Source organism: Hippocampus comes, unplaced genomic scaffold (genome assembly GCF_001891065.2).
Source record: "Hippocampus comes isolate QL1 unplaced genomic scaffold, H_comes_QL1_v1.1 scaffold86, whole genome shotgun sequence".
Taxonomy (NCBI): Eukaryota; Metazoa; Chordata; class Actinopteri; order Syngnathiformes; family Syngnathidae; genus Hippocampus; species Hippocampus comes.
In genome coordinates, this window is record NW_017805882.1 from 698,663 (window position 1) to 719,199 (window position 20,537).

General features: G+C 41.0%; 2 protein-coding genes across 4 annotated transcripts in view; both read left to right on the plus strand.

Annotated features, from left to right (window-relative positions):
* khsrp (KH-type splicing regulatory protein) overlaps nt 1–9,761 on the plus strand; it is a 13,265-nt gene extending 3,504 nt beyond the window's left edge. For 2 of the 3 annotated variants that reach the window (XM_019889266.1, XM_019889268.1), the window contains exons 2-18: nt 1,125–1,227; nt 1,327–1,380; nt 1,461–1,497; nt 1,597–1,661; nt 1,748–1,819; nt 1,907–1,964; nt 4,833–4,980; nt 5,727–5,825; nt 5,914–6,015; nt 6,329–6,431; nt 6,604–6,728; nt 6,951–7,241; nt 7,322–7,431; nt 7,528–7,616; nt 8,279–8,479; nt 8,607–8,791; nt 8,930–9,761. In XM_019889266.1, coding sequence (XP_019744825.1) covers nt 1,125–1,227; nt 1,327–1,380; nt 1,461–1,497; nt 1,597–1,661; nt 1,748–1,819; nt 1,907–1,964; nt 4,833–4,980; nt 5,727–5,825; nt 5,914–6,015; nt 6,329–6,431; nt 6,604–6,728; nt 6,951–7,241; nt 7,322–7,431; nt 7,528–7,616; nt 8,279–8,479; nt 8,607–8,791; nt 8,930–8,938 — 1,851 coding nt within the window. In that variant the 3' untranslated portion in view covers nt 8,939–9,761. The remainder of the gene's footprint in view (nt 1–1,124; nt 1,228–1,326; nt 1,381–1,460; nt 1,498–1,596; nt 1,662–1,747; nt 1,820–1,906; nt 1,965–4,832; nt 4,981–5,726; nt 5,826–5,913; nt 6,016–6,328; nt 6,432–6,603; nt 6,729–6,950; nt 7,242–7,321; nt 7,432–7,527; nt 7,617–8,278; nt 8,480–8,606; nt 8,792–8,929) is intronic. The other variant, XM_019889267.1, reaches the window with a different exon arrangement.
* Nucleotides 9,762–11,603: 1,842 nt separating this feature from the next.
* Nucleotides 11,604–20,526, plus strand: dcaf15 (DDB1 and CUL4 associated factor 15). Its single transcript, XM_019889272.1, has 13 exons — nt 11,604–11,969; nt 13,103–13,200; nt 13,303–13,441; nt 14,115–14,221; nt 14,700–14,827; nt 14,922–15,083; nt 15,313–15,867; nt 17,124–17,215; nt 17,836–17,958; nt 18,041–18,117; nt 18,195–18,299; nt 19,448–19,563; nt 19,844–20,526. The coding sequence occupies exons 1-13, from the start codon at nt 11,877–11,879 to the stop codon at nt 19,897–19,899; spliced, it is 1,851 nt and encodes a 616-aa protein (XP_019744831.1). The 5' UTR covers nt 11,604–11,876; the 3' UTR covers nt 19,900–20,526.
* The last annotated feature ends 11 nt before the right edge of the window (nt 20,527–20,537 follow it).

Genomic DNA, 20,537 nt, shown 5'->3' on the forward strand with positions numbered 1-20,537 from the left:
CACACACACACACACACACACACACACACACACACACACACACACACACACACACACACACACACATATATATATATATATATATATATACACACACACCACGCTTGTGCGATTGCTGCATGCGAATGGAGTGTCAATGTATATTAACTTCTTTTGCACAGCAGAATTCCAAATAATACCATACTGCACTGTTTACTATATTGCACTAGATGTTTGTCAGGTTCACAGTCTCAAAACCTAGAGAAGTGAAGGACCAACTGAAAAGAAATCAAAATGTAAATCAAAGGAAATTCAGTCACACATTTGTGTCTACAATAAATTGGGAAAAAAAAAGACTCCCAAAGCCAAGTCTTGGTTAGGTCAAATAATGGTCACTTTAATTTCCAACATCCAGAAAACAGGTAGTTCTAGAAGTGTAGCCTAATATTTCCCAAATGAGGCAGTGAGTATTCTAATTCATTGTCATGTTTTCTCATGACATTGAATGAGTTGCAAATGGGGTGTTCAGGTTGTCTGAGAAGATAGTAGAGTCTATCCATCCATCCTCTATGTCTACTGCTTATCCTCAGTAGTGTCACAGGTATGCTAGAGTCTGTCTCAGCTGACTTCCAGTGAGAGGCAAGGTGTATGCCCTTGACTGGGTGCCATTCAATCAGAGTGCACACAAACAATCAGACAAACAAGCGTCAGCTAACCATTGAGCAACCAGACCACCCTCACATTTATTCTGTTAAATATTGTATTGTGGAATACAAGTAGGCTTCATCAGGTCTGTTCAAAGACTAGCTAGGCTAGAGATGTTTTGTCTTCTGCTATTGGACATGAACTGATACACAACCTCAACAGTTTTGCTATGATCGATTCAATGCCCTCGCCTCCAATTTCCCAAATGACTTCATACAGCAATATAATTGAATCGAATAAACTCCAGCCAGCTATAAAACTTTACTTTTCTCTTTAAAAAACAAAAAAAAAAAAACAAACCCGCTGCATTACATAAAGCCCAAATTGTGAGAAGGTAGTATACATTCTTGCACTTATCTTCATGCAAATTGTTGATTTTTATAGTCTACAAAACACATGATCTCTCTTGAATTTTCAAGTGAGTCTTTCCATCTTTCTAGATTGCAGCTAAAATCAGTGGTGAGAGTGGTCACATGGCAAGCAACAATGGAGGAGCTGAGGGTTTTCCATTCGCCGCACAGAAACGATCGCTCGAAGAAGCAGGTTGACAGTCAGCTCAAACTGTTTTTTTTTTTTTTTTTTTTTTTTTTTTGGTCTGAAACTGCTATAATTGTTATAGGCTTACCATTTCCTTTTATTTAGATGAACCAGATGCCAAGAAGGTAGCATCACAGAATGAAAGAGATTCTTCATTGTGTACGTTGACAATGTACATTGATTCAACTGCTGGATCCGCTCACTTTCCAGCCACTCAAATGTTTCTCCTTCTCTTGCAGCCATTGGAGCACAACTAGCTGCCCTGGCTCAACAGAGGTATGAGCTTATTTGTTTTATAATTTTCTTATTTCTTCCATAGTGCAGTGACGTAATGTGTTATGTAGCCAATATAATTTCCTATGTCACTGCTTACAGTGTCAGGCCCGCCACAATGACAGTAACAGAGGAGTGCAGAGTACCTGATAGCATGGTTGGTCTCAGTAAGTGCCGTCATATAAAAGAAATTATAGCTATGCTGTCCTACGAATGTTAAAATCTAAATCACAAATTATCCACTTTCCTTTAGTTATCGGCAGAGGGGGTGAACACATAAACAAAATACAACGGGATTCTGGTTGCAAGGTCCAGATTGCACATGGTGAGCATCACAATGAGCATATTTTTGTATTCCTCTACCATTTTTGTTTATTTTTGTTTTTTTGCCACATTTCTGTATTTATTTCAGACAGTGCTGGTCTTTCGGAAAGAAGTGTTTCTTTGACAGGTTCACCTGATGCCATAAAGTAAGCTCAGCTTCATATTTGAACTTTTTTTCCTCCCTCCCAATGTCAAGCCATTCTAAACAACCTTTACAGTTTAAGCTATGAGCAGTTCACATTCGTGCTGTTTAATCAGAGTAGTGATCGGCTCTGGTGAAAGAAGTAGGGAGAATGTTAAGTAGATAGTTCAAACTCTTCATGAGGCTTTACACGATTAGGATTTTTGGGGCTGATGAACAAGTTTAAATAAACTGGTTACTAATGCGATCACTAGATAGAGCACTATGTCTCTTTACTTATGTACTGTATTTTCTTGTGTGCTGTTCACTGAGTATCAGCTAAATTATTGTCAAGCATGTTTGACAATGTTTAGTTATCTTTGCCACGTCCCAAGGAAAGAAAGGGGAAGGAGAAACCAAGGAGTGTGTTATAGGGCTGGATGACTGGATGATGATCAAAAATTATAATTGAGATTTAATTAGAAACATATAACAGTGTACATTTTGCCAGTCTTTTCACACCGTCATTTATCAGATATATTCATAAAGATCTTTAAGAGATTCAGACTGTGGTTATGATGGTGACTTGCAAAACTTTTAACAAATCTACGTGTGTAGTACATTTACACATGTGATGCCAACTAATCACAGTAGTGTGTTTTTATTTTGTCAAGAGTGAGATTTTCAATGCTAAACCTACTCTCTGGGTTATATAAAACAAAAATAACTTACTTTGGTCAATGGGAGGCAGTACAAGTCGATGGAGAGGGGGTGGGGTGGAGTGGGGTCTCCTTTTCAGGACTTGTTTCACAAGACCGTAGTAGCTTTTGATGCAAATGGATGAGTTTACTGCCTAACTCTACCGTGATCCTTGGAAGATGTTACGATATATTGTTTTCAAAATGTTGTTTCCTATAGTCAGGCAGCAAGCCTCAATGTAAGATAGATTAATAAAGTTACTCCTGGCACGGCGCCTCATTAAAAACAAGATGGAGTACCCAAAAATACTGTTGACTACATTTCACATACTGCATGTTGTCACAATTGACAGACCATTTGAGCATACAGTATTAAGTATAGACCAACCACAAGTACATTATACCTTACCCGATTGTCTGTGGCCAACCTAGAAGAGTGCGGTCAAATGCCTTTGAGTATTTCCTTAATTGGTGGTGCAGTAGGATGCAACCATTTTCATTTGCTGGTGGTCTGAGTGGGAATGAATTCTAAACTGCTGATTAAAACGTTGATATACATGACAGCGACACTATCAGTAATAAAATACATTTTTGAATTTAGTATTGATGAATTCATTGCCAACAGTCGGGGTGGCGAGGCATTTGGTGAAGGTGGCAGCTGCTGTGGTCCCAAGACATGTGAAAATATCAAAAGATAAAATAAATATGATGAACAGATAAGGGTAATGCTTATTCAAACTTTCAAAAGTGGATATAGCAGAATGAAAATGCAAGAGGTTTGAACTTCTAGTATTGATAAGGTCATTTTGTACCTGACAAAAAAAAAATGGAGTGTTCAAGAATTGTGTTTGAAATGCAGGGCATGAGGATTTGATAATAGTTTTGAGTAAATGAATACATACAAATAAAAATAATAATCATTTTAATAATCGGGATTCTTTTTTTTTCCATAATCGTCCAGCTCTCGTGTGATTTGAATTTGAAAAGTTTATTCATTAACAGATCAGCAAAACTGGATTTTTAATCACAATAAAGCTGCTTTAAATGCTGTACATAAAATCACAACTCAATACTTTAGTTGGAACATTTTTGAAATATTTTAATGATGAATTCAGCTCGACTGCTAAATTTAGCCATTAAAAACAAATTTGTATATGCATTGGCCGCTTTGTATTAATAGTGGCGTGTCTCCATGCTATAACATGGGATATTTGTAAGTAGAGGTCCCACAGATGATTTAAAAAAAGAACCCCCCGCCACACCAAAAAACACTTATTTGCCTTAACACGGGTAGTCACGTTTTTTGTTTACCTTAAACGCAGGTACCGGTAGACACTTTTTTTTTTTTCTCCCCCTCCCCAAACAATGTCAAATGCATCTGGTTTCACAGTAGCGTCCCAGAACCTTTCTCAGTCTCTCATGTCGACACATGAGGCAAATTCTTCAACGAGCCTCATCACGCAGCCTTTGGAAACCGGTTTATGTTTTGGGGACATGTAGATGATGCTCGGACTTAAAAACGGTGTATAAATTGAGGCTGTTGCTCCATGGCCGGATTTACTGTTGTCCAGGGATAGCTCCTGTCGTACGTTGCCAATGATGGTCGGAGTCGGTTACCAAACAAACGAGAGCAGTGGAAACAAACACTGCTCATTTTCCAGAAAGGGCATTAGTTGTCTTATAGTAATGGTGGACATGGAATTTAAAAGTTGCATATTCCATAATTATAAATTGCCCTGGAATATAAGTCAGACCAGTCAAAAAAATGCATCATGAAGAAGAAAAACACATATTCGATCGTGAGTGTACGTCTTATATTTTGAGGGGAATTCATAAAACCCGAAATCCAGAACAGTATGGCTGAAGCGCTCACCCAAAATAAGCGTTCCCTAATCGTGTTGCTGGCAGTGACGGAGTTCCATGACACGACACGGGATTCAAGTTAAAGTAAGCCATTTTAAACTACAAAGAAAAACATTTCTGGAATTAGAAGCGGAAATTTCAAATCCAGCTTACTCATTCACTGTCACCAACACGATTAGGAAACAGTGATTTTGTGTGCCAGTACAGACGCTAGCCAGGTATGCGTATTAGAGAAATTTAAGTTTCCTTTGAGAAAACGAGTCATTTTGTCTGTGCATGAAACCTTTCCAAAAGTACTTAACTTTTTACGTGTGTACCCTTTACTTTTTCAGGAGAGCAAAGGCGCTCATAGATGAAATCATATCAAGGGGACATGATTCACCCAATGGGCAGACAGGTTCCATGCAGGAGATGGTCATCCCTGCAGGCAAGGCTGGCCTTATTATAGGCAAAGGAGGAGAGACCATTAAGCAGCTACAGGTTTGTAAAATGGATTAGAAAGCACTAATCTCATGTCAAAAAGTGACGAGTGTAAAAATTCACTTCATTATGAACATGAAATGGAGCCTCCAAGGTCCAACATAATTTACATATCACTGGCATCGGGCCACGACGTGTCAAATTGATCAATTTCATACTTTTTTTTATAAATCGCTAAGATTGTTCATCCCCACATAGGTCTCTTATTAGCTACATCATAGGTATCTGATATTTTTGTGTAATTAAAAAGAAAATTGGACGAATCACTTCTCTAGAACCCTCAATAACTGAAACATTTAGGGGAAAACAATTACTGGTACTCAAGTACATCACCTGTTCTCCCTCCCACACTTTTCTTCTCACGAATAATGTTCCATTTACGCAATTTAATGGGGAAGTCAATCCCCAAAGTTTGAAATGAAATGAAGCAATGTAAAGCATTATACAACAAATATAAAGGCTGTGAACAACTCACCATAATGCTAAACCAAGAGGTGTTCAAGTGATTGGGGACTACTGACCCCAGGACATGCTAGAGACACTGTTTCTTAGCTGGCTTGGGAACATTTCGGAATTCCCCCGGAAAGGCTTGACGAAGTGGCTGGGGAGAGGGAAGTCTGGGTTTCCCGACTAAAGCTGCTGCATCCCCCACTTAATCTGACCCCGATAAGCGGAAGAAAACGGATGGATGCATGACACTCATTTATTCAGCCGTACATTTGTAACACTCTTTTGTAATTTTGAAGGAACGAGCTGGAGTTAAAATGATCCTTATTCAAGATGGATCCCAGCCGCCGAACGTCGATAAACCACTGCGCATCATTGGAGACCCATTCAAAGTGCAGGTGCTTGAAAGTCTTGCTATGATAGAAACATGCTTTCAGTTTTGAGTGTTTTTGCATTTCCATCATTTGGTTGTGTGTCGTTTTGCAGCAAGCTAAAGAGATGGTCAATGAGATTCTACGAGATCGGGATCACACTGGTTTTGGGGACAGGAATGAATATGGCTCAAGAATGGGAGGTAGTGGCATTGATGTAAGTGTGTTTTGGCTTGAAATTTGGAGAAAGTTCTTGAAAAATGAAACTAATCGCAACTTGCAAATAATTTTAGCCATTTATATGCAGAGCACCTGTTCCTCACCGCCCTCATATATACATAGTCTTTCTCTCACTGCCATATATTTCTTTTGAGACCAAGTAAAATGGTTGCATCAGAATCTTTTTCAGTAAGTCTACTGTATATGTCTGAATATTTTACTGATACACAGCAGCTGAAGCACAAAAGGCTTAAATTGGTCTTGAAATGTGCTTGAATACAACCATGTGATTCATCTGTGGGATTTTACAGATAGCTGTCCCTCGCCATGCAGTGGGAGTCGTAATTGGAAGGAGTGGCGAGATGATTAAGAAAATCCAGAGTGATGCTGGAGTGAAAATACAATTTAAACCAGGTGAGTGCTTTTGGAACCGCGTATCGGACGTTTTCATGACAGTTTTTGCCAGCTTTTATACTTGAAGGTGAGGTTGTCTGGATCACATGATCAGCAATCGGGGCCAATCGTTGGCTCTTTAAATACACATTCAGCACTTTCTAAATGTGCTAAACATACACTGACCTTTCAGATGATGGCACCGGTCCTGAAAAAATTGCTCACATTACGGGTCCCCCTGACCAGTGTCAACATGCTGCCTCCATCATCACAGACCTGCTTCAGAGTATCCGTACCAGAGATGACGGGGGTCAGGGTGTAAGTATCCACTCAGCTGAAGTAACTTTTTTTTTTTTTTGTAAAGGATATACTGATGATGCCAGTATTGGTGCTGATATAGTATGTCTGTGCTGACACTCATGAAAATGCACCAATACTGTGACACAAATATCAGTTCATCAGCCCGGCTTACATACATATGTCTGTCTGTTTGTGTTTCTATCTGCTAGATAGTTTGACTTCTGAGTTTTTGTTCCCCAGGGCCCCCCTGGTGCAGGGATGCCTCCTGGAGGACGGGGACGTGGTCGAGGCCAGGGGAACTGGGGCCCTCCAGGGGGAGAGATGACCTTCTCTGTTCCTGCTCACAAATGTGGACTTGTAATTGGCAGAGGAGGGGAAAATGTCAAAGCCATTAACCAACAGACTGGTGCATTTGTAGAGATGTTACGTCAGCCCTTACCAGATGGGGACCCAAACTTCAAAATGTTCACAATCAGAGGTTCCCCGCAACAGATAGACTATGCAAAGCAACTTATAGAAGAAAAGATTGAGGTACATTAAAGTTTTCCACTGACTGGATGGACTCACATTGAAGGATGTACTAATAACGGAAACGTGTCTTGTTTATCCAGGCCCCGATGTGTCCTGTGGGTGGTGGTCCAGGTCCGGGAGGCCCCGGTGGTTCCATGAACCCCTATAACCCCAACCCTTACAATGCTGGACCTCCTGGTGGTGCACCACAGTATGTAAACCCCTGAATGTGGGAATTGTCTTAACTTTTAGTCCTGGACTATCTGATGAACAAAAATCATTGAAGTTATCATCCCTGTCTTTACAGTGGTGGTGCACCAGGTGGTCCACAGTACTGTGCTCAGAGTTGGGGGAACAACTACCAGCAATGGCAGACTCCAGGCCCACAAGACCCCAGTGAGTACTCAAGACAGCTGTATTTATAGAGCATTTTGAAACAACCACCGCTGTACACAAAGTGCTACACATGGAACAAAAACAATTCAAACAACAAACAATAGTCTAATGCTGAGTGCTCAGTACCTTTTATAAGTGTCTGGTCCATCAGATTCCGAAAGAAATTTTTGTTTGAAAATCTGATGCATCTGCGTATCAAATCCTTGTAATCAGTAGAGGCGGGCGTTCAGAAGCTCACAATATAGCAAAAATTACAAAACGTGTTTAGCGTTTCGGGTCAAATAATGAGACAGAAGGGCCTTAAAGACCAAAAAAAAAAAAAAAAACAATGGAAAAGGGGTAGTTAATGAATGACTGGAACAATTACTGATGGGCACTGACATCAACAAATACGAATACACTGAGATCATCAAATTTGATGACTTGCAGCATTGCTAAGCCTCATTGAAGATTAACGCGCAAAGGGCTCCGACTAATTACAATTAAGTTTCACATAATGCTGAGTTGTATTTTAAATAAGTTTTTATTTGTTTTCATGACCATCCATCAAAATATTTCTTCATGTGAAACTGGTCTGGAGTTGGTCTAGTTACAAAAACGAATGTGTGATAATATGCTTTACCATGTGCAGAAATTATTTGTTCAATTCCTCCTACCATCAGATAAGGCAGCAGCAGACCCGAATGCAGCATGGGCAGCCTACTATGCACAGTACTACGGTCAGCAGCCAGGAGGCAGTATGCCAGCACAAACCCCAGCAGATCCTGGAGCAGCAGGAGACCAGAACCAAACAGCACAGACTTCTGGGGGTCAGCCAGACTACACGAAGGCTTGGGAGGAGTACTACAAGAAGATGGGCATGGGTACGTGTGTATCAGGAATCTCTGGTACCTAGAGTTAGTGAGTCTCTTCAACTAGCGTCTGGATGAGAGTGGAAATTTGTCCGAACGAAATATTGTAAGAATGTACCTTGTGCTATTAATTTTTCAGTCCAGCCTGCTGGAGGGCCAGTGTCTGCTCCAGGAACTCCGGCAGCACCAGCTGGAGGAGCAGCACCTGGAGGCCAACCAGATTACAGTGCGGCCTGGGCGGAGTATTACAGACAGCAAGCTGCCTATTATGGGCAGGGAGGGCAGGCCCCGGGGCAAGCGGCTCCGCCACAGCAGGGACAGCAGGTACCCTACCTCTGCCACTCTTAAGAATGCTTCAATAATGGGGGGAATATTGGAGTGATTCCTTAAAATGCTGCTTGTTACAGCTCTCCGGTACTTCCATCTCACACAAAGTTGCATGTGTTTGACTTCTCTTTCCAGGCGCAGTAATGACGTTTTGTGTGGCTGGATGGTTTTGTTGGCTCTTGGGACTTCTGCTGATAGATATCAGTTTTTGGCTTCAACCGTTCAAGACCATGATTGCACCATCTACTCTTATTTCAAAATCTTATTTTTAAACTTGATAGCTGACTGAGTTGCCCCCCCCCCCATGTAATAAGGGAAAATGTTTTGCTCAAGCATTTGAAACAACGCACTAATTAACTACCTTGAAAATAATTTGTTTGTTCCTTACTTCACCTACACCTTGTAATAAGTCTTTGTTCTCAACATTATGACCCATAAATTAAGAGTATCTTCACTGCAGAAGCTCTACATTAATCATGTTCAGGTTCATGCGTTTTGTTTTGTTTTTTGTTTGTTTTTTGAAATTCTGTTTTGATTCAAAACAAATCTCTTCTGGTACTTTTTAAACCACATTTAAAAGATGCTTGCTGACATTGCAGTTGTAATCTACGCTGCAATTGTTTCTCATTTCATTCACTGTATTTTTTCAGAAGGGGATTGTGCGTGTCTGTATGCTACTCAACAGGAGAATGTGTGCAGTTTTGCTGTAAAATGGCAGTAGCTCATATGTTGGCTGATTGTGCGTTCATGTGTGGATGTGTCTTCCCTCTGGTTACTTCTACAACTTAATTGAAGGATGATTTGGGTTTTTTTTTCCGTTCCAATAGGCTCTCATTGTATTTTGTTATTTTTTTTTACAGCTTGTTTTTAAATACTTAAAAATAAAAGATTCAAATCTACAACATCTCCAGGTTTGATGGAATGAATTAATAAAATTGCTATACTGTATTAAACTCTATTTAGATTACGGGGTGTCAACATTTGTTTTCATCAACAACCACATCATAGTTGTGGGTGTAGCTAATGATAGGTGTGCCAAAAAATTCAATGCTCTTCTTGAAACGTTTGGTGTAAGTCCACCCACAATAGAGGATACACTATTCTAATGCTCATTACAGACGGCATTAGTAGTTCTAAGGTGAATGTGATCAGTGTTGTGTTAACAGACCCTTTTTTTTTTGTTTTCTTTGAGCTTTTTGTTACACCCAGACCGGTCAGACAAGAAGACTTAAAAGACAGTGAAAGGTCACAGTTTATGGAAATGATTAGGTTTGAAGATAACCAGTATTCTGTCAATGATTTGTTGAACTCTTGTACAGTGCCCTTTCCAAAGTATTTACACCCTTGGATTTTTAATCATTACATTACAACCCCTAATTATTAAAAAAAAAAAAAAAAAGTATTGGGACCCGTTATTTTTCCATCCCAGTCTCTGGTCTTTTTCAGACCCCAATGCGTTTTCTTAAAAAATGGCCCTGTATTTGGTTCCATGCATTTTTCCTTCACCTTTTAATATCTTGCTTGTCCTGAGGAACAAAAGCAGCCCCAGACTATGATGCTGCGAACCCCGTGTTTGCCAGTGGAGATGCTGTTTTCAAGGTGATGTGCAGTGTTATTTTTATTCCAAGCATCACTTTTTGTATTTGGCCCAAAAAGTTCAATTTCGGTCTCATCTGAGGGAGCAGCGCACCTTCTTGTGTCTCCCAAAGTAGTTGGGTTTGCAAACTACTTTTTATTGTTGTCTTTAAGAAATGAATTTGTTTTTGCCACTCTTCCATAAACATCCAGGGTATGGACATAGAGAGGGTGGCCTCCTACAAGTACCTAGGTGTTCTTCTAAACAACAAACTAACTGGACTGGTCTACAAACACGGACACCCTGATTAGGAAAGGACAGAGCTGACTCTTCCTACTCAGGAAACTGAGGTCTTTTGGGGTTCAGGGGTCACTCCTTAAGACTTTCTATAATTCGGTGGTGGCCTCGGCCATCCATTATGGCATTGTCTGCTGGTCAGGCAGCATCTCGGCCCGGGACAGAAAGAGACTGGAGCGACTGGTCATGAAGGCCAGTTCTGTCCTGGGCTGCTCCCCAGACACTCTGGAGGAGGTGGGCAACAGGAGGATGCTAACTAAGCTAAAAGCTATGATGGACAGTCCCTCCCACCCCCTCCAGCCCGCCCTGACAGCACTAGGTAGCTCCTTCAGCCAGAGACTGTTATACCCGCGCTGCAAGAAGGAGAGATACCGCCGCTTGTTCCTACTGACTGCTGTCAGGTTGCTGAATAAAAAATAAAATGATGTGGAAGACAATTGTAAATAGCACTGCGACCCTTTCCATATCTGTATTTATATTGCACTTAATTGAACGGTGTTTGTTTTTCTTTTCTTCTTTCTACCCATTATCTTGCTGCTGTGGACTGTAAATTTCCCCAGTGTGGGACAAATAAAGGATATCTTAAATAAAGGATATCTTAAAGGCCAGATTTGTGAAGTGTGCCACTTATAATTGTCCTTTGAACATATTCTCCACCACAGCTGTGGATCACTGCAGTTCATCCAGAGTGCTCATGGAACTCTGGGCCGCATCTCTGATAAGTGCTTTCCTTGTTTGGGATAAAAGTTTAGAGTGATTGCCAGCTCTTGGTAGTCACTGTAAACTAGAAATGTGAAGGGATAGAAGTGACGAAACTGCACAAACGAGGCAAAACGCCATAAAAGTATACGTGACTGCCTTGTGACACTCCCCAGTTCAGCGATTCATTTGTGACACACGTCGATTACCTGACGTCATATTTAATAGACGGCTCCACAAAATGACGTCATTGCTAACCGAACGTCTCAGGTCTGACAGTTCTTTCTCGCTTCTCTGTTGTTACACGCGACTCCATCACGGCATAATCGAGATCTCCGTTGGGAGGATCTAACGTGGCAATTAAACAGACCATCGAGGATGTTACGAATTAAAAAATGAGATTCGACTCCTGCTCGGGTTGGCGAAAAATTGCCCTTGTCGGTCTATCCGTACATCAGCGGGCCAATCAGCGGCGTCCGGAGCTCAACACGAACAACAGTTCAGTCAGAGATGGCGCCCAGCTCGAAATCCGAAAAGGACATCAAACGCAAACCCCAAAGAAGACACAAAGACCATGTCGTAAAACTTCTTATGCGGGGGAAGGTATGCTTGTTATTTACTATACGCCTTCCTGTGAGTACGGCAACAATGGTTTTGGAGTAATATGATGCGAGCCTCCTTGTTTTCATGAGTGTCCGAGGCCAAGTTGTAGCTGCGACCTAGCTCGTTGGCTAACACGCGAATTAACGGAAGGGAATCGTTGAAAGCTGCAGCACCTTTTTCATACCATCGCTTGTGGGTTGCACTTCGCTGTCCCGCTTAGATTGTGGTTTTGTTGGTCAAAACGTTTACACATACTTGGGACTCCTTTGCTAGATAGCATATACCTTAACGTAAGACGTGCGGTCCAGGCAAGCACGGGAGGAAGAGCCTCTCCGTCCACTCCCCTACATGGGAATAGTAAATAAACAAAACAAAGAAAACAACAATGATTACATCAATTTATATTATGTTTCAGATTTCTGGGTCGTGTTTAAATTGATTTAAGTTTTCAATTCAGTGTCAATGATTCCATCATTAAAATTAATGAAATATCTTAAGTTCCATATTTTCTACAACAGGGGACCGAGGCAGGTCACTTTCAGTGCCTCCAGAGACTGCGTAAACTTTAAATGCTGACACAAGCAGTTGGCGGGCGCCCTCATACAAGAAACATACCTGTTTGTTTTTATATCGCCAGACACACATGTACTGCACATGCTCACGTTCAGTAGTATGTCTCATATATTTAATGTGTGTGACATATTTAGTCCTTCTGATCTGCCAGAAACGCAACTCAAGTGCAAGGTGGAGTCCAAATATCTTGCTGCTGCCAGCGTGTGGCAGTGTCCCTCTTCCTTTTTGGTTTCATATTGTTAAATGCAAGGAGTCAGTGCCTCACCAGTCATGAACCTCACTGCACGTCACTGACTTAAGAGTTTGTAATTTAACATTTAAGTAAAACTACATTAGATGCGACTTTGTCATTACTCATGTAGCAAGTATATAGCGACAAAAATCTTTTGAGCTTTAACTGCTTATGATGACAGCTCAAATCTCAACAGTGTGTAAATATACCACAACAACCAAGGGTTTTCATGAACCGTCATGTATTGCTTTGCATCGTATCACCCTTTTCCCAATCAATAAACAAGCTAGCGGACAAGTCTTTTAGTTCTAATTGTTCCATTCTGCAGCTTTCAGGGCAGTTCTCTCAGCATCTTTTCAGGAAGCTCCCTCCTCGAGTGTGTGTCCCGTTAAAGAACATTGTCAGTGAGGAATACCTGAGAGCGGGGTAAGTGTTAAGAATGACAACTAACATTTAACGTAAGCAAACTAGTGTTGATTCACACAAGTCGATGTTGCGGTGATGCAATCATTACCTGTTTGGTTCCAGGCATATCTTTCTTGGCTTCACGAAGTGTGGCCGCTACGTTCTGTCCTACACCAGGGACTGGGGAGAGGATGATGAGTTCTATTTCTATACTTACCATCTCTATTGGTGGGAGTTTAATCTCCACAGTCGACTCAAACAGGTAAAACTAAAGCATTATTCAACTTTATGTTAGTCTTTTATTTCATGTTACGTTGGGCTTAAATGTTAATGCAAATATGAAAGACAGTACATACATTGATGAGGCATGGGCCGATAACAGATTCTGACGGTATGATAACTGTGAGCTAAAATATCGTGGTGTCACAGTATTAAAAGCACAGCTCTAAAATGTCCTCTTTTTGAAATATTTGGTTAAATTAAAAACTCTAAATGAATCCGTGTACATGTAATTATAACGGGGTCTTTTTCGTCTAATTTTCCTCCGTCCCACCACCTCCGTTCGAAAATACTCACAGAGAAGGAGGAAAAATTAATCGGGGGGGAATTAATTTCAAAGAGGTGGGTCGCTACTCAATTCTGCAAGTAGCCACTCCTTTTATGCCCTGCTTAAAAGTCCCCTCAAAAACGGAAAGAGTTCATTGCCGATGACAGACAGCTTCAGCTTGACTTTTTAAAACCATGGTAAACAGGTAAACCGGTAATGAGTCCTGCCTAACATTGACTGCTCTGAGAAAGATAATTCAAACAAAGCTAATTGTAGCCTCAAGACATTTGTATGGTAGTGTACAATTCAATTCATCATGATTCTGTCGCAGGAGAATTAAGTGAATCATCTCACATCTTTTTGTCTATTGTATATGTTTTCATTCTAGGTCCAATATGTGCGCCTGTTTGCAGGCGAAGAAATCTACAATGACCTTTACCTCACTGTGTGCGAATGGCCAAATGACCAGTCTAAAATTGTCATCTTCGGTTTTAAGTAAGATTTTATTTGTGTCACTCAGTAGCCACACATAGAGATGTCCTGATCACGCAAATCTGAGTCTTGGGTTTTGAATATCTGCCGATAGTTCTGATGTAATACTTGCAATGCATTAAAAAAGGTGGATATCTTATCTTATACACAGAGAGAGAGAGAGAGATACATCAATTCTCATGTTACATAGTGTGTGTATACTATATGAATATAGATATATGTGTACACACACCCACATTTATATATACATGCATGCTTGCAGCTCTGTTAGGTTCACTAACTACACCGCTATGAAAAATAAAAACACAGAAACATAACATTGTGTCATAGAAAATTTAAGCTATTGTGTTGTATTTGGCAAGATAATTGCACATTGTTTAGAAAATGAATAAAACTGATCCTTTTCTCCTTATACCGGATCAGTTGAAAATCACGTGATTAGCCCCGTTTGAATGTTTGCCTGCATGCCGCAACTTTTCAGCTCTCTCCTGATGAACTTGATGAGCGCTGAGAACTACCGAGACATCTGCATCACAATTGTTTCGATGCCTCCACCTCAGCCTTGCGCTGAGTGCGGCACACTTCCCTCCACCACATCTATACACAATGGTAATAAACAGCAAACACACACACACAAATACACTCATCTGCTGACCTCACTTCCTTAGCTTGTCTCCTGTAATTGTCATGCGGGTCTCTGCAGGAAACGGTCAGTGTCTGGAGCACGGCTACGTCCTCAACAGCAAGTATCAGGTGGTGTACCCCTTTCCCACTTTTCAGCCTGCTTTCCAGCTGAAAAAGGACCAGGTCATCCTGTTAAATACGAGCTACTCTCTGGTGGCTTGTGGCATCTCTCTCTGCCAAGGTAATTTAAATTTGCTGATAAATCTCAACTAACTCTGTCCATCACAAATGGCATTTTCCTCCCATGTCCATTAATGGACTATCAGTAAAATGACTTTCAAAAGACAAGATTGCTCAAATCAGTCTGTTATGCTACACAAGTATGCCCAGTATGTTGTTGTGGTGCTACGCCGCTGTTAACGGACATTTTCAATTGCAGTTAATTCATCAGCTTTCTTTGTTTGTTTCAGGCAAGGCTGGTCCATCGTCCCAAATTCTTTACACAAAGAGAGCGGCTTTGTCACGTCAGGCATCCCCACCGCCCTCTCCCACCACTTCATCTTCCTCATTGTCTGAGGGATCTCCTGATGAGGAGCCAACACAGAGCAGGTTAACCCCCACACCTACTTCTTCTAGCCAATCGCAAGCAGCGATGCGAGCTAGAGAATTTGCAGCCGACCTCTTCCGACGGGCACAAGGTGGAGCCGGCGGAAGTAAAAGAGAGGGATCACAGAAACCCTCAGAGCCGTTGGTGGTTAACGCTCAACAGGAGGAGCAGGATTGTCCAAAGGCGATGCAGAAAGAAACACGGACTTGTTCGCCACAAATGTTGACGTCCTGCCAGAGTTTAATGCAGTCATCAGAACAAATGTCTCCTGCGTCCTCTTCATCATTGCCTTCATCCCCTCCTACTCCATCTGCATCGCAGGACGTTGACCCCAGTGAGCCTGGATATGTCAACTACTCATGTCTGCACTATTGTTTCCGTCCGGGCTTACTGGAGCAGAATACAGGAGGCGATACAGGTGAATGAGCAATTTACAGTATACGCACACCCGCAACATTAGTTGAATTAGATACAGTGCAACTGCGTTGTTTTGTCTTAACATTCTGCCTGTTTAATTTTTCATTACCAGTCAAAGGGCTTTTCATTTCGTACAGTACGCTTTGACACTTGGGAAAATTAACCCCAAAGTAATGAGATTATTGTTGAATTAATGTCTCAATCAAAGTCAAATTGAATTATCCTTATAAAGGCAGATTTTTGGATGGGCAGTTCTTATATTGTATCTCTTAAATTTTCAACCTTGTTTTAATGGCGGGCTACATTGTGTGTTCGTTGTGGTTCCCCCGAGCGGGGCATGGGAGTTTATAACCTCACACTGTAAATGTATCATCGAACAATGGAGCACATGAGTAGATGCTTCAGTACGAACCTTGGCATCAAGACCCCGTTTTGATTTACTTTCAGTGCAATAAAGAAACAAAGACTCGCTATAGTTTTGGCTAAACGAGAAGACGTTTAATGACTACGGATGTAGCTGTAATGGCAATATTGCGATATTACAATTGTCACAATGTCGTCGTCGTGTCACGCTAGTAGCAGCACAGTTGTTGAAAAGGTCACATTGTTTTCTGTTTGTGCAGTTCCAGCACCGTTTGGTGGTTAGTTTATTAGTGCGGTTTAATTTGAATTAAGCATGTTTTGGCCACCTTCGTTTGAGACAACACAAACACTCATACGCAAGCAAATTCGAAGAGAAAACCTGCTCTGCTTATATCTCACATGGACAAAACTATGTTCTAATCAGAAATACACTCCCATCCCATAAACGATAAATCAGTCACAGCAGCGAATATTTTTCAACATCTGCATCAGAAGAACCCATGAAAGGCTCTTTAAATGTTGCTGGAAGAAAGATGCACTTCACTTCGCGCCTCAGTGCATGATGCTAGCGTGACGTCAGCTAGCCAGAAGCTAAGCTTGCACTGTGTTTTTATACAGACTAGGTATGTGGCTCAAGCAAAGCACAGTTTCGCTTATTGTCCCGAAACTAATCCAACGTATCCCATAAATAATTGTCCCTGCATTTGATTCAGAGACAACATTATTTTTAAAAAATCAAGCAAGTTTGGCACATTTCAAGTGACTTTTTAAGTTACTTGCTGCTAGAAAGTGCACACTAGAGTCTACAAGAAAATGTTTTTAGTTGTCTTGTGAAGCTGGACACCTTCAACCTTTTGCCTTTGAGATTTGCTCATTGTTTTTTGTTGCGTCAAGGTTACGAAGATGATAAAGTACAGCTGCCGTTCACGGTCACCGATCTTAAAGGGCGGAGTCTGCAGTTGATCAGTGAGCCACACGATGGACAGGTCAGTGACAGACTGGGGGTGCATACATGTTCGCGGATAATCACGGAAGTGACATCTGCCTTGCCCGCTATACTAATGGGCAATGTACATTTGACAACAAAGAGAAACAGAAACAGAACAAAAAATGAACCACACAAAGAATGTCATTCTGGATAGGAAAAATAGCCCATGATAGGCACACTAGCATACTTTGCCATGAAAAGGAACTTTTGACAAAACCTGTGTGTGAAGTGACCACTTGACGCCCAGGAATATACAAAACATGAATACAGTTTGAGATGGGGCAGGTCATGCGGCGGATATAAAAATCCCAACGCTGTGGGTTTTCTAACGAGCCAGAAGCAGTTATTTGCTCGTGTTGGCTTTGAAACTGTACGGCCGTGTCCTTTCAGGATCAGCGCTAGGAGCATTTGCGCAGACATTGTCATGATTCATTGTTCTGTGTTGTCCAGAGATTGAGCACATGTGACGTCACTCCCGGGTTATCTGGTCACGTTTCATAAACTTTGCAAAAATTGTTTCAAAGTTAGTAAAGTTGTGTGAAAATTCACCATGTTTTCAAATCAGTTACCGCAAAAGACTTGTGACTGATTTATGTGCATGTGTGCTTTTTTTCCCAGAGTGTGTGTGTCGAGCAGCTGACGCTGGACTTTGAGTATCTAATTAATGAGGTGATCAGGAAAGACGCTGCCTGGGCGCCGCAGTTCTGCTCTTTCAGCGACTATGATGTGGTCATATTAGAGGTAAGCAAACACGTGATGATTTGCAGCGTAGATTTGAATAGAAGTGTGTGCCTACTAATGGGTTTTTCAATGTGCGTGTCAGGTGTGTCCGGAGACCAACACTGTGATGATTAGCATCGGTCTGCTGTTATTGGCCTTCTCCCCCTCAGAGCATTGCAGGTGTTTGTCGTCTTCTGTGACTTCTTCAGGAAAGAGTTTGAATTCCTTCTTGAAGCGTGCGCTTTTCCTCTCGCCAGGCCCAACACGTACCATTCAAACCTGCAGGTCAGTTGGGACCTGAACACGGGTGTCTGTTCCACTGTGGGCGTGGGTGACCTGACAGAGGTCAAGGGTCAGACCAGGTAAGCAAACACCCTGTGCGATACATGATCTACTGTGCGTTTGCCTCGCATCATTTTGCAGAGTCGGTGGTGTTAGGTTGAAGTCAGTGTTTAGCAAAGTATGGCCCGCGGGCTGTGTCAGGCCCGTTGAGCATTTACATTGAGTCCTGTGACCTTTGTTGCTTTAACGGAGTTCTATTTCTCCTAAAACTGCTGAATTAAAATTTAGGTATGACAAAATAAAACATTTGTAAATTAATCCAAAGTTTTGCATTAAATAATAGGTTGCGGTGAATTAATAAACCAAAATGTGAGCAGATTTGCTGTTATGAGACTGAAATTTTGAGGATTTGGACAGTTTTAAACACAGGACTTTTCCTTATTTCTTTTAGGCAGCGTGTATGAGCATTACAAAAGCAAATATCAATGGCATCTGATTCCTCGAAAATGGTTTCAGACGATTAAGTGTCAAAAATAATGACATACCCTGTATGTTACCCTAATGGACATTTTTGACCTGGTTACGTCATCCCTGTAACGTGTCCGTGCTGTAACACGCTACTTCGTGTTCATTTTGAACTTGTTTCCTGGTCTATTATGAAAAAGAAAATGCTGTATTGCAATAATTTAATTGGCACTCCTAATCATCTCAGGTTATACAGTCAAACCTCAGTTTTCGTCCATAATCCGTTCCAGAAGGCTGTTCGAAAACTGAAATTGTTCGAAAACCGAAACCACGCTCTTTTTAAAATAAAAATGTTTACTGAACACGTCTGCTCACAATGGAAAGCAACACGAGGAAGCGTCACTTCCTCATGTAAGGAAGGTGCGAGGAGTCAAATGGTGCATTCATGTGCGCTCAGTTCGTTCGAGAACCGAAATGTGTTCCGTTCATCCGAGGCATAAAAAAACTCGAAATTTTTGGTCGAAAACCGAATTGGTTGAGAACAGAGACGTTCGAAAACCGAGGTTTGACTGTATATTATTCTTTCGAGAGTTTTTTTTGTTTGTTTTTTTTGATCGGTGTAATCCTGTAACATTTATTCGATTATCAATTTAATTGTGGGTTAGTAAAACAGTAATTATTGATTATCCAATTAATTGTTGCACTGCTAGTAATAACATATCCATGCAGTAACTTACAGTGTGCAATTTGTCTTTCGTGTTAGCGGGCGTGTATGGAGTTCTTACAGGAAGTCGTGTGTGAACACGCTGATGAAGTGGCTCATTCCTGAGAGCAGCGCGCGCTACATCAATCGAATGACCAACGAAGGACTACACAAAGGTCAGTTTGACCTGCAGGTTTACGGTACACTTCATTACAGTATTAAGTTTGCCTGAGGCTTGTATCTGTTTTGGATTTTGTATAGCATTGTTGTTTTTTTTCTTTTTAAGCCAGTTTTGTGTTTAAGACAGACTTATTTAGATACATTCATCTTGTCCAATCATTGCACGGATTCTCAAAGCAGCTTCAAACTCTTGATTTTGAGGGTCGAAAAGTGCTTGGAGTTTGATTAAAAAGGCTTAAGAAATGCTGACTAAATGGTTACTTGTCTCCCATGTAGGATCATCTCTTCAGGTGTTGGCTGATAGCGACAGATGCACTTGGATTGTTCTGTGATGTTACAACGCAATGGGTACAAATCAAAAGGAGAACGGCATTGGGGCTGAACTGCACTGTGATAACATGTACACATAAAAAACTGTACTTGCTGTCATATCTGTACATATTTTTTTTTTCCAATTACACATTTGTATTTACTTAACGTTGTTTAATTTGTAAGTACAAAAAGAAAGCGCTGGACTGGATGAAGATTCTGACAACTGTTTGCGTAGAGTTCTTTTCTTACACAGTGTAAAAGAATACCTGAAGTGTTTGTGTCTGCAGGAGAGAGTACTGAATGTATGTCAACTTGCATCTGTGTCATAGATGCATTTGTGTCTACAATGGGACTGATTATTGCTGCTTGTGAATAACTTGTTCCCTCCTGTGGCTGAAACCAGCCTGGCCCCATTCTGTAGACTCACGAGGCTGCCATTTTTCCTCATAACATGGAACAAAGCAATCCTATGTAACTCTAAATATCCTTGGGTGAGGTTTATAAAAAAAAAAAAAATGTGTTTAACGGCTGTTGGGCATTTTCAAGTCCCATACATGTTTAACTGATTAATGTCATGTTTTATGTTCCTCACAAGCGATGAAGATGATTTTGTGAAAATGAACTATTAAAACATTTTTTCTTGTGGACATGAGTCGAT